The 27,295-nt window shown below is 37.5% G+C and overlaps 1 protein-coding gene across 1 annotated transcript in view; it reads left to right on the top strand.

Annotated features, from left to right (window-relative positions):
• The window catches only part of KLHL4 (kelch like family member 4), a 125,578-nt gene that overhangs the window by 75,511 nt on the left and 22,772 nt on the right, over window positions 1-27,295 (top strand). Inside the window, exons 4-9 of the mRNA XM_025276270.3 lie at window positions 5,040-5,236; window positions 8,804-9,016; window positions 11,467-11,653; window positions 13,653-13,877; window positions 18,908-19,070; window positions 24,301-24,513. Coding sequence (XP_025132055.3) covers window positions 5,040-5,236; window positions 8,804-9,016; window positions 11,467-11,653; window positions 13,653-13,877; window positions 18,908-19,070; window positions 24,301-24,513 — 1,198 coding nt within the window. The remainder of the gene's footprint in view (window positions 1-5,039; window positions 5,237-8,803; window positions 9,017-11,466; window positions 11,654-13,652; window positions 13,878-18,907; window positions 19,071-24,300; window positions 24,514-27,295) is intronic.

Below are 27,295 nucleotides of genomic sequence, written 5' to 3'. Positions count from 1 at the left end.
ACAAAGGTAACAGGAACAGTTTGGGGGCCAAGAAACATTTATTCATTTCAAATTTATTGAGGAATGATTGACAAATATAATCATATATATTTAAAGTATACAACTTGATGATTATATATACATAGGGCTTCCCTGGTGGCTCAGACAGGAAAGAATCCACCCGCAAAGTGGGAGTCCCAGGTTCAATCCCTGGGTTAGGAAGATCCCTGGAGAAGGGAATGGCTACCCACTCCAGTATTCTTTTCTGGAGAATCCCATCGACAGAGGAGCCTGGCATACTATAGTCCATGGGGTTGCAGAACCGAATATGACAGAGCAACAAATACATGCACACACATATACATCAATTCAGTTCAGTTCAGTTTAGTCACTCAATCGTGTCTGACTCTGTGACCCCATGAACTGCAGCACACCAGGCATCCCTGTCCATCACCAATTCCCGGAGTCCACACAAACCCAGGTCCATTGAGTCGGTGATCCCATCCAACCATCTCATCCTCTGTCATTCCCTTCTCCTCCTGCCCTCAATCTTTCCCAGCATCAGGGTCTTTTCAAATGAGTCAGATCTGGTGGCCAAAATATTGGAGTTTCAGTTTCAACATCAGTCCTTCCAATGAACACCCAGGACTGATCTCCTGGTTGGATCTCCTTGCAGTCCAAGGGACTCTCAAGCATCTTATCCAACACCACAGTTCATAAGCATCAGTTCTTCAGCACTAAGCTTTCTTTACAGTCCAACTCTCACATCCATACATGAGCACAGGAAAAACCATAGCCTTGTTAGACGGACCTTTGTTGACAATGTAATGTCTCTGCATTTTAATATGCTGTCTATGTTGGTCATAACTTTCCTTCCAAGGAGTAAGGGTCTTTTAATTTCATGGCTGCAATCACCATCTGCAGTGATTTTGGAGCCCAAAAAAACAACGTCAGTGGCTGTTTCCACTGTTTCCCCATCTATCTGCCATGAAGTGATGGGACCGGATGCCATGATCTTAATTTTCTGAATGTTGAGCTTTAAGCCAACTTTTTCACTCTCCTCTTTCACTTTCATCAAGAGGCTTTTTAGTTCCTCTTCACTTTCTGCCATAAGGGTGGTGTCATCTGCATATCTGAGGTTATTGATATTTCTCCCGGCAATCTTGAGTCCAACTTGTGCTTCTTCCAGTCCAGTATTTCTCATGATGTACTCTGAATAGAAGCTAAATAAACAGGGTGACAATATACAGCCTTGACATACTTCTTTTCCTATTTGGAACCAGTCTGTTGTTCCATGCCCAGTTCTAACTGTTGCTTCCTGACCTGCATATAGGTTTCTCAAGAGGCAGGTCAGGTGGTCTGGTATTCCCATCTCTTTCAGAATCTCCCACAGTTTATTGTGATCCACTCAAAGGCTTTGGCATAGTCAATAAAGCAGATATAGAGGCTTTTCTGGAACTATCTTGCTTTTTTGATGATCCAGCGGATGTTGGCAATTTGATCTCTTGTTCTTCTGCCTTTTCTAAAACCAGCTTGAACATCTGGAAGTTCATCATTCACGTATTGCTGAAGCCTGGCTTGGAGAATTTTCAGCATTACTTTACTAGCGTGTGAGATGAGTGCAATTGTGTGGTAGTTTGAGCATTCCTTGACATTACCTTTCTTTGGGATTGGAATGAAAACGGACCTTTTCTAGTCCTGTGGCCACTGCTGAGTTTTCAAAATTTGCTGTCATATTGAGTGCAGCATTTTCACAGCATCATCTTTCAGGATTTGAAATAGCTCAACTGGAATTCCATAACCTCTACTAGCTTTGTTTGTAGAGATGCTTCCTAAGGCCCACTTGACTTCACATTCCAGGATATCTGCCTCTAGGTGAGTGATCAAGCCATCGTGATTATCTTGGTCATGAAGATCTTTTTTGTACAGTTCTTCTGTGTATTTTTTCCACCTCTTCTTAATATCTTCTGCTTCTGTTAGGTCCATACCAATTCTGTCCTTTATTGAACCCATCTGTCTTGAAATAGACTAGAGATCTCTTCAAGAATGATGGGCTCAATAAAGGACAGAAATGGTATGGACCTAACACATATACACACCTACCCATATAATGGAATGATTATCAAGATCAAGGTAATTCACACATCTCATATAGTTAACCCTTTTTTTGTTGTTTTGTTGGTGAGACCACTTAATATACACTTTTACCAACTTTCAAGTATGCTGTACCCAATGCTAAGTTGCTTCAGTTGTGTCCAACTCTTTGCAACCTTAGGGACTGTAGCCTTGCAGGCTCCTCTTGTCCCTGGGATTCTCCAGGCAAGAATATTGTAGTGGGTTGTGTGCCCCCTTCCAGGGGATCTTTGTGATCCAGGGATCAAACCTTCATATTCTATGTCTCCTGCATTGTCTGATGGATTCTTTACCACTAGCAACACCTGGGAAGCCCGTAGTACCCAATACCATACTATTAACTATAATCACCATGCTGTACTTCATATCCTAGAACTTGTTATAACTGAAAGTTTGTACCCATTAATCTACATTTCCCCATCTTCCCTTCATACCTCTATTTCATATACAAGTGATACCATATAATATTTTTCTTCTTTATCTTATTTCAGTTAGCGTAATGTTCTCCAGTTTTATCCATGTTGTCACAAATGGCAGAATTTCCATCTTTCTCATGGTTGAATATTATTCTTGAGTGTGTGTATCACTTTGTATTAATTCACTAATCTGTCAATGGACATTTAAGTCATTTCCATATTTTGTGAATAATGCTGAATAAACATAGCAGTTCATGGGGTCGCAAAGAGTCAGACACGATTTAGTGACTAAAGAAAAACAACAAAACATGGGAGAGCAGCTACCCCTTTAAGATCCAGTTTTTCTTTCCTTTGGAGTGGAATTACTGGACCCCATGGTAGTTCTTTGGCCACCTGATGTGAAGAACTGACTCATTTGAAAAGACCCTAATGCTGGGAAAGCTTGAAGGCGAGACAAGAAGGAGATGACAGAGGATGAGATGGTTGGATGGCATCACCAACTCAATGGACATGAGTTTGAGTAAGCTCTGTGAGTTGGTGATGGACAGGGAGGCCTGGTGTGCTGCAGTCCATGTGGTTGCAAAGAGTTGGACATGACTAAGCGACTGAACCGAACTGAACTGATGGTAGTTCTAATCTTCATTTTTTTTTAAAGAGCCTCCTTACTGTTTACCATAATGGTTGACCCAGTTTATATTTTCACCAACAATGTACGAGGGTTCTCTTTTCTCCAAAGCCTCACCAACATTAACTGTCTCCTCTCATTTTGATAATAGCCATCCTAACAGGTGTGAGGTGATATCTCATTGTGGTTTTAATTTGCATTTCCCTGATGATTAGTGATGTTAAGCATCTTTTAATGTATCTGTTTGTTATTTGTATGTCTTCTTTGGGAAAAAAAATGTCTATCCAGATTCTTTGCCCATTTTTAATTGTATTATTTGCTTTTGTGCTATTGAGTTGCAGATATTTTCTCTCATTCTGCATGTTTCTTCTCAATTTATTTTTGTATCCTTTGTTGTGGAGAAGTTCTCTAGTTTGATGTAGTGTCACTTGTTTGTTTTAGCTTTTTCCCCTGTGCTTATGGTCTCTTACCCAGGAAATTATAGTCAAGACCAAGGAGCTTTTATGCTGTTTTCTTCTATGGGTTTTATGGTTTCACTCATTGAGAAATGAATATCATTCTTCATAACCAGGCCAAGTTTCAATGTCTATGACAGGTGAAACTTTATATCTGATTCGGAGAATAGTTTGTACTTCTGAGTTTCATGAGATAGAGGCAGGGCTCTCCTTTCAAAATCCAGATAGGAAACAATACAAGAAAGTCTGCTAATGGACTGGATCCTTTTACAACATATTTAAAAGGCTGAACCAAATACTGTAATATTCTATTTTATAGTTATGCAAATAGATAGCATCCATATTATGGTATTTTAGAAAGCAAAATTATAAAATAATAATTCATAGTTTATATAAACCATATGAAATATTCTTTACAACTTCTCTAAGCATGGCTAAAACAAAAATATAGAAATATAACCTATCAAAATAGTATAACATTTACAATGATTCATCAGTAATTCTTGCTTAAAAATAATGATGCATCAATAAAAATTAAACAGCTTAAATTGCTCTGATCTAGATTTTTAAAAATCTTTATGGGTATTTTAGCAGAATGTTTTTGTACCTAAGAAAATAATCATATAAGCAGTTCTTTATCTGAGGACACTTGGCAGCATTTTCTTTATTTTAAAGAAGTGCTAGTGATTAATTCCAGGCATAATATTTGAGCAAAGTCACCCTAATAGGCTAATAAATGCAGATGCAAAAAAAAATTGACATATAAGCTTAATGTTCTTATATGCCAAGACATCTTCCCACACAAATAACAGAGACCTGTATAGCCCATCATATGATCCTTATGCAAAAGTGAAAGTTTAGTATCTCAGTCGTGTCTGACTCTTTGCCACACCATGGACTGTAGTCTGCCAGGCTCCTCCATCCATGGGATTCTCCAGGCAAGTGTACTGGAGGGGGTTGCCGTGTCCTTCTCCAGGGTATCTTCCCGACCCAGAGATTGAACCCAGGTCTCCCATATTGCAGGCAGATGCTTTACCGTCTGAGCCACCAGGGAAGCCCCATGATCCTTATTTAATGTGTCATAAAGTTTCTTGAGTCCTAGTGTAGACAATATTTGATATTAGATTTATATACAGGTCTAAGATGGTATATAAACCAGAAATTGCTGTTCTTTGCAATGATGATACTCACAGTTCATTTGCTTCAGTTGTTTTTCATAATCTTGCTCCTTTCAGCCATCTTGTTAGTGTTTGTACAGACTCACTTGCATATATTCACCTCAAAAGGCATTCCCTAAATAGTCACTGTATGCTAGGAAAAAAAAAAAAAAAAAACTATTAATGAGATAAATTGAAATTTTTAGCTCTCTAGCATATTTATGTCTTTCTTTATGGAATATATAATCATTCTTTAACTTTTCAAACAATCTAGGTATCCTGCAATTGAAAGAAGATACTATTGAAAGTTTGCTGGCTGCAGCTTGTCTCCTGCAGCTGACTCAAGTCATTGAAGTCTGCTCCAATTTTCTTATAAAGCAGCTCCACCCTTCAAACTGCTTAGGGATTCTATCATTTGGAGATGCCCAAGGCTGTACAAAGCTCCTAAATGTGGCATATAGATACACAATGGTAACATCAATTGATTCATGTTGTATTTATAATATATTAACACAATATCTAACCTAATGAAATGTTTACTGATATGTATGTTTAGAACCATTCCAAGGTAAAGATTATAAGGTTGGGATAACATTAAAAAGCAATATAGATTTATATAATTTTCAAATTACTTGCACATAATAAATATTAGCTAAAAATATTGGTCTGGTTGATCTGTATACAAACAAATTTCACATTTTTTAAGCTAAAAAGATTTAATTAAACCTCAGAACTTTGAGAAGTGAAAATATTAGCAATAATTAAACTGGACAAGTATATATTTCAAGTAGAATCCACAGTAATAAGATTAATAATTTCCCTGATGTTTTCATATTATTAGAACTTCATAAAGTTGTACAAATTATTGTTTCAAATTAAATTTATATATCATCCAATATGTAAAAAGGAAATATTAATGGCTCAGTGTTAACTGGAGGAGCTTAAAACTGTCTAAATTAGTAAGTCAGACCATTCTATTGAATGAACTATTTATTTTCCAATTAAAACATGTATTTTGGTTTAAAACAATTCACAGTTCAATTCCTTAATTAACTTAAAGTCCCTCTCAATTCTACTAGTAATTATAATAAACGAAATCAACATGTTTAATGTTAATTCTTTAAAAGTTGCATTGGCTAAGACTACCTTTATTCAGTCAAGTGACAGTGACATGAAATATAGATTACCTGTAGGGAGACAAGTAGACAGAGGATATTAAATAAATCCTTACCATTCATGATAAATCAAATTAAAAGATAAAATTTCAAGCTAAGAAATAGCTACATTTATTTAAGATTCAAAAATAAAAGACAAGTACATAAAAGTGAACAATAAAGAATCACAACTACAAGCAACAATAAAATTAATATTACAATGCTATAATTCAGATATATATAATTAAAAAGTATTTCTAGAGTTTTATATAGACCTTAAAATTTTCAAACTTGCAATATTTAGATTCTCTAAAAAAGTTCTTGTAAAACTTCCCCACTGGTGTTCCCACCATTGGTCATTTTTCAATATTTGAAGTTTTAAACATGTTCCTGAAATGATACCTTTATATCGAGAATCATATTATAATGGATTGACATTTTAACATGTTATTTAATTATGCTATTTATATTCATATGTCCTAAATAGAGATGCCATATAAACTATAGAACAGCAGTTCAAAGGTTAACCCTACTACAAAAGCCAAACATGAAAACTTCCTGTTAAATTACTTAAATTCTTGAACTATGTATTAACAATTTCCTGTCTGGTGTCTTACTCTTGCTGACAAAACACATTCTGATAAACAGCTTGAATTTTATGTTCATTTTGAGCAACTTTTTGTTGCTCGAAATGAACTTGTCTTCCGTTGCCTATTATGTGACTGAAACTGAATGCTAAAGCAGGATGTACATAAAAATGCAATAATGTTGTCTCCTTTAATCCCCCTTTAGTTATTTTAGTGTCTATTATAAATTTGGTAAAATATGCCAAGATCATGCTATAATAATGATTTTATAATACTGTATTGATAGTATAAAATGCAAATAACTTTAATGTCTAAGAATAATATTAGCCTCTAAGAATTTAGTCATTTGAACCATAGACTGAATAAAAAGATTGTCTTCTCTAATGTGAGTGGGCCTCATCCAGAAATATCCTCACAGACACACCTAGAATAATGTTTGGCCAGAAGACTCCAGGGCTGAGTCAAGTCGACACATAAAATTGACCATCACAGTCATATAAATAGTAGTCTGCATTGATGAAACATTCAGGAAATAGGCTATATTAATTTAATATGATTTAACACAATGTAATTGTGGATTTTAAAAGATGAATACCAAATCAAGGGCACACACATACACACACCAAAGACACATGGGAATGTGATTAGAAGAAGGCATTTACCTTGAAATTAGGAGTAAAATAAAACAATTTAAAATTAATCTTTAAGCTTGACTAAATATCTGTTTTATAGTACTGCATATTTCAGTGCCATATGTATATAATTTAATTAGCCATTGAGGTTTTATATACTAGGCTAACCTTCCTCTTTTTTTCCTCTCTCTCTATTTTTATTTTCTTTCATCAGACAGTAGATAGAAAGGAGAACGAGATATGGGATCATGCATAATAGTTATACAACTTCAAAGTTTACATATACTACCAGTAATAGGTAGCCATAAGTTTTGGAGTGTTTTATGTTTTTCTTAACCCTTTCATAAAAATTATGTCATTTATGAAAGTCAGTTGCAGTATCAAATAAAATGAAGTAGACCTGAAGGCATAGATATGAGTCCACACTTAGCCATTTACTGTGCAGGAGATCAAACCAATTCACAGCCTATTTTCTCATCACAGTAATTACACTTTCCACAAGATTGCATTGGTGATGACTTAATGTTTCTAAAAGAAATTTGTAAAGTGTGAAGTGCTGTAAAAGTGTAATGAATTATTAGTTTTAGTACTAAAGTCACCACTGTGCTATAGGTGAGAAGGTTTTCAACAAGGAACATCTGCTATAGTAAAATCACCAGTTCTCCCCCTGGTGCTTGCCTTAGTCACAAGGAGGATCTTTGTCGAAAAAGGCAAGTCAACTTGGAATTGAAGGTCTTAGAGCCTCCTGATGGGACTATCAAGCTTGATGATTGATGTATGGAGAATTTTGTTATTAGGTTAACTAAGTTTCACAATGAATAAACTCAAGGGGATAAGTGGTTCATTGGCAGAAGTCTCATCTCCCACAATGACTAAACTCAGAATGGAGATGAAAGAGTGATCTGGTTTATCCAGATCCCCCAGTCATAAAGAGACTGTCTTAAGCTGCTTCCAAAATATCAATGTACTAGGCAATATAAGTTACCAACTAAACAGCTACATGCAAAATAATGAGATAAGAATATTCCTTCATATCAATTTCAAAAATATATTTTACTGCATTTAAACTTAAGATCTTCATGATGAAAAATATTCAAAATGGTAATTGTGTTGTCAAATAAATATGTATAATATTATAAATAGGAAAAACATGGTAGTGTTTTTATTTAAAAGTTGAAACATAACTGCCTGAGATTTGATACTTGACAAAAATACAGCACAAATGACAGAAGAAAGAATTAAGGTAAAATATATAAAAATTGAAAGATAGCCCCACTATCCCTCAACAAACAACTCTATAAGAGTCACTTTCAGATAAACCTTAACTTGTAGATCTTTATTCATTGTAAAATATACTTTTTCCTTGATTAATCGTGTTTTTTCACAAGAGGAAGGAGTTTTTAATTGACCTCTTTTTCTCATCATGAAATAATTCAGTATGTTGCCCCATCAAATGCACAGCCTCCCCCAGGCCTTCTTTGGTTCCTCAGCTTCAAAAGGCACATCCGACCCCCCTCTCATGGCTGGCAATAGCATCTATTTTTTTATAAATGCATATATCTGTCTCTCTGACTTTTTCTGAAGTTTAACAAAGTAAAATGCTTTGATAAGCTTATTTTGTTAAGAAGTTAAAGTACAAAATTTCAGTAGATCTCTCTTTTCTAGGAACACTTCATCGAGGTAATACAGAACCAAGAATTCCTCCTCCTTCCAGCTAATGAGATTTCAAAACTTTTGTGCAGTGATGACATTAATGTGCCTGATGAAGAAACCATTTTCCATGCTCTAATGCTGTGGGTGGGGCATGATGTGCAGGCTAGGCAACAAGACCTAGCAATGCTGCTTTCTTACATCAGATTGCCGTTACTTCCACCACAGGTATGGAAACTTACCCAGGTAATGGAAATTATAGTTCTAAATGACAACTGGACATTAATCTATTCCTTATCTGCTTTATATGGAGAATTTCTAGTACAGGATTTGTTTCACAGAAGGACAAATACAGCCTTCAGTTAGCAATATTAATAATGATAGGAGAGAGGGGAAAGAAGTTTTAATGAAAGACCTACAAATAATCTCCAAACTTCAGCGTACTCATTAGTTTCAGTTTTCTGTCACCAAACAGCACTTGTAACAAACAGGGGAAATGACTAAAGCTAACTCTTTTTCTTTTCCTACCACCCTCTAGGAAAGGTGATAGTAATTATTACAGTAGCATCCCAGAGGAGACTCTAGGAAGGAGTTAGTTTCTGGATAAAACCTACTAACTAACATGAGCAATTAACTGCTATGATGGAAACCATATTAAAGAGTTTCAAATGCACTAGAGCATCATTATAGTCAGTAATCAACTTTTATTGAAATACATAACAATGCTATGTTAGTTTCAAGTGTATGGCAGAATATATATATATATATATATATATATATATATTTAAACTGAGCATAACACACTCCAGGACCATCCATGTTATTGCAAATGGGAATTTTTTTAATGGCTGAATAGTATTCCAGTGTGTGTGTGTATACACCACATCTTCTTCTGGTGAGTAGGCTTATGTCTCTTCTCAGTTAGTTGTTTCACCTGAGGCATCCCAGGATTAGTGTCTATAGTCTATTAGGTCTGGCTGCTATTAAGCTAAAGGGAAGTTTCCAAAATGGCCCTTGCTAGCACCAGTGTCCACATGGTAGAATGAACTCTCACAACGGTTGCTGCCCATGTCTGATTCTAAGGTGAGCTGTCTATTGCCTTTCCTGGTGACTCTAAAATCAGCTGGTAGCTCCTTTCAAGTTCCTGTTTTTTCCCTGGATCCCAAACCATGTGAAATTTTGTGTGTTCCCTTTAAGTATAGAGTCACTATTTTCCACAGCCCTCTGAGTCTCCTGAATGTAAACCTTGCTGACCTTCAAAGCTAAATAGTCTGGAGTCTTCCTGGTACAGGACACCTGGACTAGGGAGCCCAATGTGGGCTTAGAGCCCTCACTCTTTTGAGGGGTTGTAATTATTTTCTTGTTTGTAGGTCACCCACCATAGGATTCTGGGTCTTGACTGTACCAAGATTCTATCTCTCCTATCCAACTTGTGGTTCCTTCTTTACATCTTTAGTTGTAAATGATCTTTACTGGTAGGTTCTGGTCTTTTTTTAAATCAACAGTTATCCTGGAAATAGTTGTAATTTTCATGTGCCCGGGAGAAGAGATGAGTTCAGAGTCTTTATTCTCTACCATCTTTGGAACTCCCAGTATATATTTACTCTTAAGACTGGAAGTTTGTTTGAAACTCAGCTTCTCAGGCCCCCACCACAAACCTACTGAAGCAATTTATGCAGCTGAAGCCAAGGAATCTGTATTTTAGCAAGTTTTTCAGATGACTCTTAAAAATTTGAGGTGCACTGGTATACAGGCTCAGAAGCCCTTAATTTTATACTTCATAAAGAGGTACCTGGAATCTCACCAGCCAAGTCAAAACAGTGATCCATCAGAGATAACAAGTGGGGTGAGAACAGAGCTGAGGTTAACCAGTGCAGCACAGGAAACTTCAGGGAAGTTTTATGGGGTAAGATTAGTACTTCCTTTCCAACAACCTGCTTGCTGTTCCTGACAATGTCCTATGATAATGTGGGCTCCAAACTTCTAAGAACCAATCTAAATGACCCTTGGAAAAATTCTAAAAAGGCTAGTAACTTCTCCTCAACTAGTCTCAGGAAGAATACTTTACCTAGATTTTATTTCATTCAATTGGGATCATATTACCTATCAGGCAACATTGGTTAGAAAAGATGGATATCATATACTACTGACGATGAATCACCTAATTACTAATACATGTACTTTACCTGTGTATACATGTACATATATAGATAAAAAACACCTGCTTTGTGCTTTGATTTGATGATAAAGATGCAGCCCCCATGGTGATATTACTTTAATTGGTCATGTTTGCTCTACCTCCCTTAAATCAACCAAAAATTTGATTGTTTCTCTAGCTACATGCAGTAGGACAGGAGATGCTTGCTTTGTGCAGACATAGCCATTTACTTCGCTTTCATTAACACATTTTATGAGTGCTTTTTCACTTTTACTCCTGGAGATTGTATGCAAAATACATATTCAAATGAGGAATGGTATGTCAAATAAATTTTCACTAATAAATTAGTTGCTACCATGAGGGTTTTAGTCATAAAATATTTTACTTAAGTAACCTAAAATATTAAATAATAACACATGTATTAGAATTAGCTTGAGTTTCCTCCAAAATTATTTAAGTGAAGATGTTACTTCTAATGATCTGCTCTTTACTTCATATACCATGTATCATTACTTTTCAGTTACTGGCAGATCTTGAAAACAGCTCCTTGTTTACTGGTGATCTTGAATGTCAGAAACTCCTGATGGAAGCTATGAAGTATCATCTCTTACCTGAGAGAAGACCCATGATGCAAAGTCCTAGGACAAGGCCTAGAAAATCAACCATGGGAGCACTTTATGCTGTAGGAGGCATGGATGCTATGAAAGGTAACAGAAGAAAATTAATTACTCTTGCTGCTGTTAAGTCACGTCAGTCATGTCCGACTCTGTGCGACCCCATAGACGGCAGCCCACCAGGCTCCCCCATCCCTGGGATTCTCCAGGCAAGAACACTGGAGTGGGTTGCCATTTCCTTCTCCAATGCATGAAAGTGAAAAGTGAAAGGGAAGTCGCTCAGTCATGTCCGACTCTTCGCGACCCCAGGGACTGCAGCCTACCAGGCTCCTCTGTCCATGGGACTCTTAATTACTCTTAACACCCTCCAAATTGTGAGGGTGGTATTAAAGCCATGTTGAAATGTGTGCATCTAAAGCTAATTTTTATAAATAAAGTAATATAAATTTCTTATATTTTTTTTTTTACAATTGCCTTATGGGATATAAGCCTTTCATTAGAGTTCATTAACTGTTAATAGGTACTTTTTCTCTTATGAGAGCAATTTTTTTTCTATGATAAATTTAATTTCTTTATATTGAAGTACAGACTTATTATATTAGTTTCAGGTGTACACCATGGTGATTCAGTATTTTTTTAGATGATACTCTAAGTTATTACAAGATAATGGCTCTGATCCCCTGTGCTATAAAATGTATCCTTGCTACTTGTCCATTTTATTAACAGTAGGTTGTATCTGTTAATCCCAAACCCCTAATTTGTCCCTCCCTCCTTCCCTCTCATTTTTAGTAACCACAAAAATGTTTTCTATAATGTATGTGTGTATCTCTTTCTGTATTCGATATACATTCATTTTTGGGGGGATTTCACACATAAGTGATATCAGGTACAGATTTTTAAGTTCATTTAAAAAAAAGATGGAGGAAATAACTAAATTATATATATTCACAACTGCAGGAACTATTGTTCTAAACAATACCACAAAGTTTAGTTGATTTTGTTCACCCTTGAATAGATCATAAGTGAGAGCTGAATAGGAACTTTGAAATGAAGTAAGAAGCAATATTTGCCACATTTTAGGGCAGAAAGTTAATAAACACAGAAAAAAAATGTGAAGTGAGTCCCAAAGAAAAAGATTAGTTAAAAAAAGGAAAACTCTTTTTCAATCAAATACAGAGTTGCCATAATAAGCCAGCTAGATGATCTACATTTTGATTAGTAGGAAAATGGGCTAAAGACACTTCAGAATTAAAGATACAAAACTATCAGTCATATATGTTCATAGATGCAGATACGAGATATAGAGTAAATTCATCTTTTATATTTTATTTAATGTTTGGAAAAAATAACTTGGCTTTAAGCAGATTTCTACATCATTTTAATGTAAGTCTTCTATATATAGTTGATTAATGTAGCTTGGTATAATTTCCTACTTACTTCATCATTAATACTTCCATAATTTTAGTAATCAGTGCAGCCTAGCTTTCATTTCAAGATCTCTTCAAGAAAATTAGAGATATCAAGGGAACATTTCATGCAAAGATGGGCACAATAAAGGACAAAAATGTTATTATGTGAATAATGTGAATTAACACTGAAGGCCCATTTAAAAGGAATTTTCTTTTCTGTTCCTTTAGTCATTTGTGTTTTAAATAAACACACACATACAGACAAAATTGAGTAAAATAAAAGAGCATAAATTAGTACATTGAATGCTCATAGTTAAGTAAAACCATAATGGATGTGTAAACAGTTAGTAATACATTCCAAAGCAGTTTTTGTTGTAAAATATGGTGTCTGGAACCTGTGTTAGTACTAACAATAGCATATTATAGCTAAAGAATCATTATAAACATATAAACCATATATATTAAATAAACTATTTTATTCTCACTTTTCCATTTGGATTCAGAAGTGGTGAAATATTATCCTTGCCTTGTTGTACAGGTTGGAGAATTATCTGGACTACTTATTTTAATTTGAACTGCAATCACTGATTCTATACTATAAATATAGATACATAAATATAATATGAATGATGAAAACATTTTGCACAAGTAGTTTTTAGCATTGTTCAATATCCCTTTAACAGGTACCACTACAATTGAAAAATATGACCTCCGGACCAACCGCTGGCTACATATTGACACCATGAATGGGCGTAGGTTTCAGTTTGGAGTTGCTGTTATTGATAACAAACTCTATGTTGTGGGAGGAAGAGATGGTTTAAAAACTTTGAATACTGTGGAATGTTTTAATCCAGTTGGCAAAATCTGGACAGTGATGCCTCCCATGTCAACACACAGGCATGGTTTAGGTAAGAGCTTAATGTTGTATAGTTTCTAAAGACTGTGCATTTACTAGAGCTTAAATAAGTGCATATCATTGAGATTTAGTCATACTCACATTCAAAATGTCTGAAAATTCTGAAAAGCTTAAATAAATGGTAAAAGCATGTGAAAGTTTTTCTTTGTTTCATGTGTCATACTTGTTGTAACTGTACCTCCATTCCAATGGTATTTTAAAGGGGTCCCACTTCAGGAAGGATAAAACCTTTTAGAAAGAATATATTGTTGAGGAGCACGCAACTACAACAAGTTTTCTTCTAAGGTCAGTTTAGAGAAAATAACACTTGCTAATGGAGAGACACTGTGTTTCTAGTTACTAGTGTCCCTTCCCATAAGAACCAAATCTATATTTAGGCAAAAGCCTTTGGATGCAGTTTGAAGGCAGGGCTATTTAGAAAAACCACTTTCCTTGAGAACAGCCCTAATTTATACTTAAGTCAGAGGTTTCCAAGAAGCTTAAGAAAGAATAGAGACTTCTTGAACAGTGATGAACTTTGATTCTCCTGATGGTTTGTCAAGATCTGCTTTTCTTAGTGCTAGACTCCATATGTTTCAATACTACTGAGTTTGTTTTTTAAGAAAAGAATAATTGCATTGCTTTTAAAGAACCAAATTTTACACAGCTGAAGTGTGACATATCCAAGATGGGTATTGTTTGCCTCAATGTAACTGATAAATTATATCAAATGATAGACTATGTAATTATTCAGCTCAGTTCTGTATGTGTGATTTTTTAGAAAACATATCTTACAGAGACACTGAAGCAAATTTTAAAACTCTTAATTGCTATTGCTAAAGAGATAGGAGAGGTAGTGTGGATGGCAAATTGAGATGGTGAAGAAGGCGGCAGGAGGAGCCAGTAACGTGAATTCCCAAAGCAGATGAGAAACAGAAAGGAGCTATTCATAGAATCCAATAGAAAAAATCAGATTTATTATATTCTTGCAGCCAAACATGGAGAAGCCCTATACAGTCAGCAAAAACAAAACTGGGGGCATACTATGGTTCAGATCATGAACTCATTATTGCCAAATTCAGACTTAATTGAAGAAAGTAGGGAAACACACTAGACCATTCAGGCACAACCTAAATAAAATCCCTTATGATTATACAGTGGAAGAGACAAATAAATTCAAGGGATTCCATCTGATAGAGTGCCTGAAGAACAAAGGACGGAGGTTCATGACATTGTACAGGAGGCAGGGATCAAGACAATCCCCAAGAAAGAGAAATGCAAAAAGGCAACATGGTTCTCTGAGGAAGCCTTACAAATAGCTATGAAAAGAAGAGATCAGATCAGATCAGTCGCTCAGTCGTGTCCGACTCTTTGCGACCCCATGAATCACAGCATGCCAGGCCTCCCTGTCCATTACCAACTCCCGGAGTTCACTCAAACTCACAACCATTGAGTCAGTGATACCATCCAGCCATCTCATCCTCTGTCGTCCCCTTCTCCTCCTGCCCCCAATCCCTCCCAGCATCAGAGTCTTTTCCAATGAGTCAATTCTTCTCATAAGGTGGCCAAAGTACTGGAGTTTCAGCTTTAGCATCATTCCTTCCAAAGAAATCCCAGGGCTGATCTCCTTCAGAATGGACTGGTTGGATCTCCTTGCAGTCCAAGGGACTCTCAAGAGTCTTCTCCAACACCACAGTTCAAAAGCATCAGTTCTTCAGCACTCAGCCTTCACAGTCCAACTCTCACATCCATACATGACCACAGGAAAAACCATAGCCTTGACTAGATGAGTCTTTGTTGGCAAAGTAATGTCTCCGGTTTTGAATATGCTATCTAGGTTGGTCATAACTTTCCTTCCAAGGGGTAAGCGTCTTTTAATGTCATGGCTGCAGTCACCATCTGCAGTGATTTTGGAGCCCCCCAAAATAAAGTCTGACACTGTTTCCACTGTTTCCCCATCTATTTCCCATGAAGTGATGGGACCAGATGCCATGGTCTTTGTTTTCTGAATGTTGAGCTTTAAGCCAACTTTTTCACTCTGCACTTTCACTTTCATCAAGAGGCTTTTTAGTTCCTCTTCACTTTCTGCCATAAGGGTGGTGTCATCTGCATATCTGAGGTTATTGATATTTCTCCTGGTAATCTTGATTCCAGCTTGTGTTTCTTCCAGCCCAGCGTTTCTCATGATGTACTCTGCATAGAAGTTAAATAAACAGGGTGACAAAATACAGCCTTGACATACTTCTTTTCCTATTTGGAACCAGTCTGTTGTTCCATGTCCAGTTCTAAATGTTGCTTAGTGACCTGCATACAAATTTCTCAAGAGGCAGATCAGGTGGTTTGGTATTCCCATCTCTTTCAGAATTTTCCACAGTTTATTGTGATCCACACAGTCAAAGGCTTTGGCAGAAAAGAAGAGAATTGAAAGGCAAAGGAGAAAAGGAAAGATATACCCATTTGGATGAAGAGTAACAAAGAAGAGCAAAGAGAGATAAGAAAGCCTTCCTCAGTAATCAATGCAAAGGAATAGAGGAAAATAATAGAATAAGAAAGACTAGAGATCTCTTCAAGAAAATGAGAGATACCAAGTGGATGTTTCATGCAAAGATGGGCTCAATAAAAGACAGAAATGGTATGGACTTAACAAGGGCAGAATATATTCAGAAGAGGTGGCAAGAATACACAGAAGAACTACACAAAAAAGATCTTTATGACCCAAATAATCATCATGGTGTGATCACTCTCCTAGAGCCAGACATTCTAGAATGGGAAGTCAAGGGGGCCTTATGAAGCATCACTGCAAACAAAGATAGTAGAAGTTATGGAATTCCAGTTGAGTTATTTCAAATCCTAAAGACAATGCTGTGAAATGGCTGCACTCAATATGCCAGCAAATTTGGAAAACCCAGCAGTGGCCACAGGACTGGAAAAAGTTGGTTTTCATTCCAATCCCCAAAAAAGGCAATGACAAAGACTGCTCAAACTACCTCATCATTGCACTCATCTCACATGCTAATAAAATAATGCTCAAAATTCTCCAAGCCAGGCTTCAACAATACGTGAACCATGAACTTCCAGATGTTCAAGCTGGATTTAGAAAAGGCAGAGGAATCAGAGATCAAATTGCCAACATCCGCTGTATCATAGAAAAAGCAAAAGAGTTCCAGAAAAACATCTACTTCTGCTTTATTGATTATACCAGAGCCTTTGACTCTGTGGATCACAATAATCTGTGGAAAATTCCTCAAGAGATGGGAATAGCAGACCATCTGACCTGCCTCCTGAGAAATCTACATGCAGGTTAAGAAGCAACAGTTAGAACTGGATATAGAACAACAAACTGATTCCAAATCGGGAAAGGGGTATGACAAAGCTGTATATTGTCATCCTGCTTATTGAACTTATATTCAGAGTACATAATGAGAAATGCTGAGCTGGATGAAGCACAAGCTGGAATCAAGATTTACAGGAGAAATATCAATAACCTCAGATATGCAGCTGACACCACCCTTATGGCAGAAATTGAAGAAGAACTAAAGAGCCTCTTGATGAAAGTGAAAGAGGAGAGTGAAAAAGTTGGCTTAAAACTCAACATTCAAAAAACTAAAATCATGGCATCTGGTCGCATCACTTTATGGCAAATACATGGGGAAACAGTGGAAACAGTGACAGATTTTATTTTAGGGAGCTGCAAAATCACAGCAGATGGTGACTGCAGCCATGAAATTAAAAGATGCTTGCTCTTGGAAGCAAAGTTATGACCAACCTAGACAGCGTATTAAAAACCAGAGACATTACTTTGCCAACAAAGGTCTGTCTAGTCAGAGCTATGGTTTTTCCAGTAGTCATGTATGATATGAGAGTTGGAATATAATGAAAGTTGAGCATGGAAGAAGTGATACTTTTGAACTGTGGTATTTCCGAAGACTCTTGAGAGTCTCTTGGACAGCACGGAGATCCAACCAGTCCATCCTAAAGGAAATCAATCCTGAATATTCATTGGAACGACTGATGCTGAAGCTGAAACTTCCAATACTTGGCCAACTGATTTGAACTACTGACACATTTGAAAAGACCCTGATGCTGGGAAAGATTTAAAGGTGGGTGGAGAAGGGGACGACAGAGAACGAGATAGTTGGATGTCATCACCACCTCAATGGACATGAGTTTGAGTAAACTCCAGAGTTGGTGATGGACAGGGAGGCCTGGCTTGCTGCAGTCCATGGGGTTGCAAAGAGCTGGACACGACTGAGCAACTGAACTGAATAGAACAAATTTCTAACTAAACTTCAAAAGCCCCTGTTTACTGAGATGTCTTATGGGAATCATTTGTATCCCTTTAATAAAAATAAGGGATTAAAATGATCTATCAGACTTAGCCAACAGTTCTGCTGCTGCTGCTGCTAAGTCGCTTCAGTCGTGTCCGACTCTGTGCGACCCCATAGACGGCAGCCCACCAGGCTCCCCCGTCCCTGGGATTCTCCAGGCAAGAACACTGGAGTGGGTTGCCATTTCCTTCTCCAATGCATGAAAGTGAAAAGTGAAAGTGAAGTTGCTCAGTCCTGTCCGACTCTTCGCGACCCCATGGACTGCAGCCTACAAGGCTGCTCCATCCATGGGGTTTTCCAGGCAAGAATACTGGAGTGGGGTGCCTTTGCCTTCTCCGAGCCAACAGTTCTAGTATTTATCTAAGATTCAGTATCATATCTCATCTACCTTTTATATTTGAAAAATGACATTGAAACTGTGACAGAGAAAAATCATCTTCCCATTTCTTTTAATTGCAAGAAATGATGTGTTCATCTACTTTCTATGCCTTTAGCATTATAACCATGATACCCTTCCATGATATTTCCTAGGATTAAAAGACTATATTTAGTTTTAGTTTCAAATCACGATTGGCAAATTATTCATTAAATGGCTATTTACAAAACCATTAATAGATAAAAATCAAGTTTTTAAGTAGTCACTTCCTTGTAAAATGAAATATCTATTATATATGCCCTACCTAGGTGAGCTCTCATGCTATTTTTTATCCATTAGGTGTAGCCACACTTGAAGGACCAATGTATGCTGTTGGTGGCCATGATGGATGGAGTTATCTAAATACTGTAGAAAGATGGGACCCTGAAGGACGTCAGTGGAATTATGTGGCCAGTATGTCAACTCCTAGAAGCACAGTTGGTGTAGTCACATTAAACAATAAGTAAGTAGAGCCGAACATGCATGCTTTTGCTCCCATTTCTTGTAGTACAGCACTTCAGTGATGTGATACACCTGCCAATAAGCATTCCCAGTGACTAGGACACCCTACTAATGGATTGTAAAAGGCCTTTGTTGGAACTCTCCTTTCATTATGATGGAAAATATTTATCTAAAATGAATAATTAATTAAATATCCTGAGACCAGCAGTAACATTACTACCTGAGGTCTATTTAGAAATGCTGAATCTTAACCCCGTCCCAGATCAGATCAGTCGCTCAGTCATGTCCGACTCTTTGCAACTCTATGAATCACAGCACGCCAGGCCTCCCTGTCCATCACCAACTCCCGGAGTTCACCTAGACTCGTGTTCATCGAGTCAGTGATGCCATCCAGCCATCTCATCCTCTGTCGTCCCCTTCTCCTCCTGCTCCCAATCCCTCCCAGCATCAGAGTCTTTTCCAATGAGTCAACCCTTCGCTTGAGGTGGCCAGAGTACTGGAGTCTCAGCCTTAGCATCATTCCTTCCAAAGAAATCCCAGGGCTGATCTCCTTCAGAATGGACTGGTTGGATCTCCTTGCAGTCCAAGGGACTCTCAAGAGTCTTCTCCAACACCACACTTCAAAAGTATCAATTCTTCAGCGCTCAGCCTTCTTCACAGTCCAACTCTCACATCCATACATGACCACAGGAAAAACCATAGCCTTGACTAGACGAACCTTTGTTGGCAAAGTAATGTCTCTGCTTTTGAATATGCTATCTAGGTTGGTCATAACTTTCCTTCCAAGGAGTAAGCGTCTTTTAATTTCATGGCTGCAGTCACCATCTGTAGTGATTTTGGAGCCCAGAAAAATAAAGTCTGACACTGAATAAACCCCGTCCCAGACCTCCTGAATCAGAATAGACATTTTAAGAAGATCCTCAAGTAACTTATATTACACATTAAATTTGAGAAGCACTTTTGTAGGCAAGCCAGTTTCAATCTTACCCTCAAAAAGCTACCATTTTTTGGTTATAACTTTTTCTTGACTTATCAAAACTTCAGTCTGTTTTTGTAATTTGCCAAGTCTTTTTTTCTCTTTAAACTCACTCTCCTAAGTGTTCTAGAATTATAGCTAGTCTCATCTTTCTGAATCTTTCCTACTTTCTGATCACTTTCTTATGAGAGAAAATAATAGATTGAAACTTGATATTATTAGAGGTTTCTACAAGCTTGAATTATACTTCTTGCAGGTAACTTGTAACTGTGTTCTTTCTGAAAAGGGATCTTTGGAGATAATGACAAGCATATAGGAGGAACATGAATGATGAAAATTTCAGATGCCAGGATGACAGTCTTGTGTGTCTGTATTGATTATTCATAAAATCAGTATCTCATCATATAACTGGGTTCAATATAATTTTTATGCAGATGTGTTTTAGCACCTTGTGCATAAAGTAAGTGGAGAAAGCAATGGCAACCCACTCCAGTACTCTTGCCTGGAAAATCCCATGGGTGGAGGAGCCTGGTAGGCTGCAGTCCATGGGGTTGCGAAGAGTCAGACACGACTGAGCAACTTCACTTTCACTTCTCACCTTCATGCGTTGGAGAAAGAAATGGCAACCCACTCCAGTGTTCTTGCCTGGAGAATCCCAGGGATGGTGGAGCCTGGTGGGCTGCTGTCTATGGGGTCGCACAAAGTCGGACACGACTGAAGAGACTTAGCAGCAGCAGCATAAAGTAAGAAGTGTCTGTTGGTTAACAGGAAACCCAGACTTACAGTGTTTTAGGGTTTAAAATTCTCCTAAATCTGATTGTCTCTAGCCTAACCTTAATGATATCCAGTGACTGAGTAGTGATCTCCTACCTATTACAGAAGAGGCTGAAATAATTGAATTTAAATAATTTAATTTTGTCTTGCTAACTTGATATTGTTCACAGCTGAGTGTGAAGGGCAGTTATAGGCATATAGTTTAATAAATGTTGATCTTCTCTATTGATTGGGATTAAATTTAAATTAGGCTAAAAATAATGTCAGAAAAACATCTATTTCTGCTTCATTGGCTACACAAAAGTCTTTGACTGTGTGGATCACAACAAACTGTAGACAATTCTTAAAGAGATAAGAATACCAGACCACCTTACCTGCCTCCTGAGAAACCTGTATGCAGGTCAAGAAGCAACAGTTAGAACAGACATGGAACAATGGACTGGTTCAAAATTGAGAAAGGAGTATGTCAAGGCTGTGTATTGTCACCCTGCTTATTTGACTTCTGTGCAAAGTCAAGTCAAAGTCGTTCAGTCATGTCTGACTTTTTGTGACCCCATGGAATGTAGCCTGTCAGGCTCCTCTGTCCATAGAATTATCCAGGCAATTCTACTGGAGTGGGTCTCCTGCATTGCAGGATGATTCTTACAAGCTGAGCTATAAGGAAAGCCCCCTGTATACAGAGTATATCATGCAAAATGCTGGGCTGGATGAATCACAAGCTGGAATCAAGATTGCTGGGAGAAATGTCAACAACCTCAGATGTGCAGATGATAGCACTCTAATGGCAGAAAGCAAACAGGAACTAAAGGGCCTCTTGATGAGGGTGAAAGAGGAGAGTGAAAAACTGGCTTAAAACTCAGCATTTAAAGAATGAAGATCATGGCATCTGATCCCATCACTTCATGGCAAGTAGGTGAGGAAAAAATGGAAACAGTGACAAACTTCATTTTGGGGGGCTCCAAAGTCACTATGGATGGTGACTGCAGCCACGAAGTTAAAAGAAACTTGCTCCTTGAAAGGAAAGCTATGACACAACTAGACAGCATATTAAAAAACAGAGACATCATTTTGCTGACAAAGATCTGTATAGTCAAAGCTATGGTTTTTCCATTAATCATATACGGTTGTGAGAGCTGGTACATAAAAAAGGCTGAGTGCCAAAGAATTGATGCTTTTGAACTGTGGGGCTGGAGAAGAGTGTCCTTTGGACATCAAGGAGATCCAACCAGGCCTAAAAGAAATCAACCCTGAATACCCACTGGAAGAACTGATGCTGAAGCTGAAACTCCAATACTTTGGCCACCTGATGTGAAGAGCCGGCTCACTGGAAAAGACCCTGATGCTGGGAAAGATTGAAGGCAGGAGGAGAAGGGAATGACAGAGGAGGAGATGGTTGGATGGTATCAGTGGCTCAATGGACATGAGTTTGAGTGGACTCCAGGAGATAGTGAAGGACAGGGAAGCCTGGTGTACTACAGTCCATAGAGTCACAAAGAGTAGGCCACAAAAGAGTTGAACAACAATAACAAATTAAAAACACTGCTAATCCACCCATGGTGGATTCATATTAATGTATGGCAAAACCAGTACAATATTGTAAAGTAATTAGCCTCCAATTAAAATAAATTTATATTAAAAAAATAAATACATATAAAAAAATTGGCATTTTAAAATTTATGAGAAATGTTATAGATAATATATCTTCCTAGGAAAAAAATCTGGTTTTTAGGTTTTATCCTATTCCTGCAGTTATTTGTTAAATTAATATATTCTTAGTTACAAATTTTTTTACACTAAATAAAATAGTTCACTAAAGCAATAGAGAGTTTAATGCTAGGCAATTAAATCTAGCTAAAATTGTAAGGTTCCTGGATTTGGGTTTTGGAAAGATCTTACCATCTTTAAAAATGTTCAGCTTTATTGTGGTTTAGTAGACAAATACTACCAATGCTTTTGTTATCTCTTTCCTTTCTCTGTAGTTTATTTCCCATATAAACCTTTAATCTATTATATGAAAGAAACTTTCAAAAAAATTATGAAGCAGGTAAGCTTGGGGTAAGGTAGACTTTAACAAATGCCTTCACAAATTCAGGCCTTTCACTATAAAATCCTGAGGGAGTAGAATGCCGGGGTCCAGCCGCGGCTGATCCAGGGTATTCGAAGTGGGGACGGCGTTGGCGACCTATTTAATTATTAATTCATCAAAGATATAAAGAGTAATAGAATGAGGATAGCTCAGTAGGAAAATTTGGTGGAGAAAAGAGGTTGAGTAGCTTGGTTTACGCGGGAGACAAATAAAACTTCAAGACAAGAAGTTTGCACCACTTACGTAGGCCACAGGCGTCCTTCTGTTCTCCCAAAGGAGAGGAGACACTGAGGCCTCCCGGGTCGGATTTTAGAAGCCCGGGCATAATTAGTAAGCATGGCGGGTTCCGTGCTCCAGATGGAGACTCAGCCAGAGTGAGAGAGAGAGCAACATGGGGAGACCAGTCTTTCGAGGAACTGATCCCAATTCTTTATTTTCCAGAGTCTGTTTTTATACACTGAGATGTTATACAAAAGTCATGTGGGGACAGTAGTCCTGACTTTTATTAAAGTCAGGTGCTTCACACAAATGTATACAGAAGTCTTAGGTGTGTTACATCATCTTCTGGCCAGGGGGGCCTGCTGACAATTTATGACCCTCTCCTTGTGACAGCGGTCAGTCAACCAGGACACTTATTTATCCAGGAGTGATTATTCTTAAAACAGATGCCACCCAAATAAAGTTACATTCCTATAGGGTGAGGGTGTAGTGGGTTTTAGTTAAGGAAAGAATTTACTTAGCCTAAGGTCTAACGTGATTAATATCAAAGGTTAATACTTATTTCTTCTATATATTCATTAATGTGTGTAAGGGCAGGGGACTTAGCAACAAACATTGGCTCAACAAATGAAAAACCCTTCACCAATACAATTTCTAATCAGCCCATTATACTTATAGTTTTCTAACTTTTCTAAGGAACCTGTTTTTAGAAGGTTTAAAGCATCTCGTGCCTCTCATGGTTGGGAAGCTGTGAGCAATCACATGTGGCCAGACAAGCCTGTCAGGCAGGCTAGAGAACCTTCAGAGGAGTTTGTAGGTTGAAACACTCCTATCATGCCCAGGAATTATTATTAACTGGAGATCTAAATTAACTCCTTCTCCGAAAGCGGTGGTGGGGGACAGCCCCCCATAAAGTCAGAGGTGTAGGGGAGAGTGCAAAGTAGTAAAGTAGGCAGGCTCTGGTTATGGGGGAGGATTTCCAGGGGGACTCCTGAGGTTCGATCCTGCCTTTGCGTATGTCGAGCCTCCTTCCTCATGACCTTTGCCATGGGCGGAGTGCCTCACACTGGCCCCCAACAGTAGAATACACAGTTCAATGCTGTGTGCGGTGTATTTTCACTTTCATTCTATGCACAAATATACACACACACAAACATACTTCTGTCTTTATTCTAGGCTATATGCTATTGGTGGACGTGATGGAAGTTCCTGCCTTAAATCTATGGAATATTTTGACCCACACACTAACAGGTGGAGTTTGTGTGCTCCAATGTCCAAAAGACGTGGAGGTGTAGGAGTTGCAACATACAATGGATTCTTATATGTGGTTGGGGGTCATGATGCCCCTGCTTCTAACCATTGCTCCAGACTTTCTGCCTGTGTTGAACGGTAAAATATTTTTATTTATTCATTATTTATTCCGTTATTTGTTTTTTTCAGAAATGAGAAGGATTTTTAAGCTGCCAAAAAGTAGTCTTCCAAATAAGTGTTAATTCTTTCAGAGGTTTAATTTTTTTAAAAACTTTATCCTCACTCCTAGGCTCAAAATATTTTGAAGTAATCTTGCATATGCATTCCAGATTCATCATGAGAAGTGTATGAAAAGAATACATTGTTTTATCATTTAATAGTCACTCTATAAAGTGAGACAGAAGTAAGAATAAATGTATTTTTATTACAACCTATATCACTCAACTATTCAGTGGCTCAAATCACAACTTCACTGTTTCAAAAATTGAATCAGTTCTCTAAGGGTAAAGGCTTCAGTTCAGTTCAGTTCAGTCACTCAGTCATGTCCGACTCTTTGCAACCCCATGAATTGCAGCATGCCAGGCCTCCCTGTCCATCACCAACTCCAAGACTTATCACTGCAAAATAAACAGAAAAAAAATCCCAAAGAGAGGTGTTTATAATGTTCTGAACAATGACTGTATTGCATTAAGTATTTAATTCCTCACAGGTAGCTTCTTTGAATGGGAGACATTAATCTGGATGAACAAAGTGTGCTACATTTTTTGTCAGTCATATTACTTTGTAGCTTTATCACTCATGTTCTATTCCTAAACTGGGAAGATCCCTTAGAGAAGGGAATGGCTATCCACCCCAGTATTCTTGCCTGGAAAATTCCATGGACAAAGGAGACTGGCAGGCTACAGTTCACTGGATCACAAAGTCTGACACGACTGAGCAACTAACATTTTCACTTTTCCCTTTCAAGATAGAATGCACGCACACACAAACACTATATATGTGTGTGTGTATATATATATACACACACACACACACATATATACATATGTATAAAGTGAAGTGAAGTCACTCAGTAATGTTCGACTCTTTGTGACCCCATAGACTGTAGCCTACCCCGCTCCTCTGTCCATGAGGTTTTACAAGCAAGAGCACTGGAGTAGGTTGGCATTTCTTTCTCCAGAGAATCTTCCTGACCCAGGGATCGAACCCAGGTCTCCTACATTGTAGGCAGATGCTTTACTGTCTGAGCCACCAGGGAAGTCCTATATATATGTATATATACACACAAACATAGCAGTTGATAATAGCCTAAGTCCAAGTGACAAATTTTCAGTCAGTTAAGTTATCAGAATTCAGAAGACAGATCAGTATGGATGGCATCTTTCAAGAGAAATTCATGAACCAGGTAGAATGTGAACTTTGTAGGCATAAAAAAAGAATGGAGAGAATTTCAGGTCTAGGAAAAAACACAACCCAAACCATGGAAGTAAAGGAGAAAGCTTCACAGATATGAGCAGAGACATTAAACTTAAAGGTATTTGGAAGAGCAATTAAAAATTCAATTACATACCAGATTTTTGATAGCCAGAAATATCAAGATGAAAACTTTTGGATTTTATCTTGCAGACAAAAGGGTAATTAAATTTTGGAGAAATGGAATATTGCAATGAAAAATAGTTTGGAGAAAATTGATTTAACAGTCATATATAGGATAAAATGTAGGCAGAAAAGACTAAAGGAAAGCATACAAATACTATTATTTTTCTTCTGAAAGGCATAATTGATAGTGATAATACTTTGTTTCTTACAAGGAATAATTGATTTTTGGTAGTTCCCCCCCCCCTTAAGTTTAATCCTAAATGATTAGCTCCCTGCTACTCAGTGTATATCTGGAATGCTTTTCAAGAGATTGGTTCCTAACAGATGCAAACAAATTTTAAGAATTATGCAAAACATAAAGAAGGTCAATTACTGTCTCAAATGTTCAGTTCAGTTCAGTCACTCAGCCATGTACCACTCTTTGAGACCCCACGGACTGCAGCATGCCAAGCTTCCCTGTCCATCACCAACTCCTGGAGCTTGCTCAACCTCAGGTCCATGGAATTGGTGATGCCATCCAACCATCGTATTCTCTGTTATCCCCTTCTCCTCCTACCTTCAATCTTTCCCAGCATTAGGGTCTTTTCCAATGAGTCAGTTCTTCACATCAGGTAGCCAAAGTATTGGATATTATAGTTAAATATATGTGGGCTTTCCTGGTGGCTCAGAAGATAAAGTGTCTGCCTGCAATGTGGGAGACCTGGGTTCGATCCCTGGGTCAGGAAGATCCCCTGGAGAAGGAAATGGCAACCCACTGGAGTACTGTTGCCTGGAAAATTCCACGGATAGAGGAACCTGTTAGGCTACAGTTCATGGCATCGCAAAGAGTCAGACACGACTGAGTGACTCAAATGAGTCAGTTCTTCATATCTGGCAGCCAAAGTATTGGATATTATAGTTAGATATATGTAAAAGGGAGCTTTTTCATATCAGTTTTCTCCAGAGTTAGCGAAGTAATAATTGATCACCTGTTCATTACGCCAGATTATTTTTTTAGTTTGGAAAATATATATAACATAAAATTTATCATTTTAAGCATTTTTAAGTGCACAGTTCAATATCATTAAGTACATTCACATTGTTGTGAAACATTATCATCATCCACCTCCAGAACTTTTTTCACTTCCTCAGATTGAAACTCTATCCTCATTAAACAATAAATCCCCATTCCTTCCTCACCTCAGTCCCTGGCAACCACCATTTTACTTTTTCTATGAATTTCATAATTCTAGGTACCTAATAAAAGTGGAGTCATAAATAATCCTTTTGTGTCTGGCTTATTTTACTGAGCCTTATAATTCTTCAAGTTTCATAGAAGTTA

Source organism: Bubalus bubalis, chromosome X, assembly GCF_019923935.1.
Source record: "Bubalus bubalis isolate 160015118507 breed Murrah chromosome X, NDDB_SH_1, whole genome shotgun sequence".
Classification (NCBI taxonomy): Eukaryota; Metazoa; Chordata; class Mammalia; order Artiodactyla; family Bovidae; genus Bubalus; species Bubalus bubalis.
This window is presented reverse-complemented; position numbering and strand designations above follow the sequence as displayed.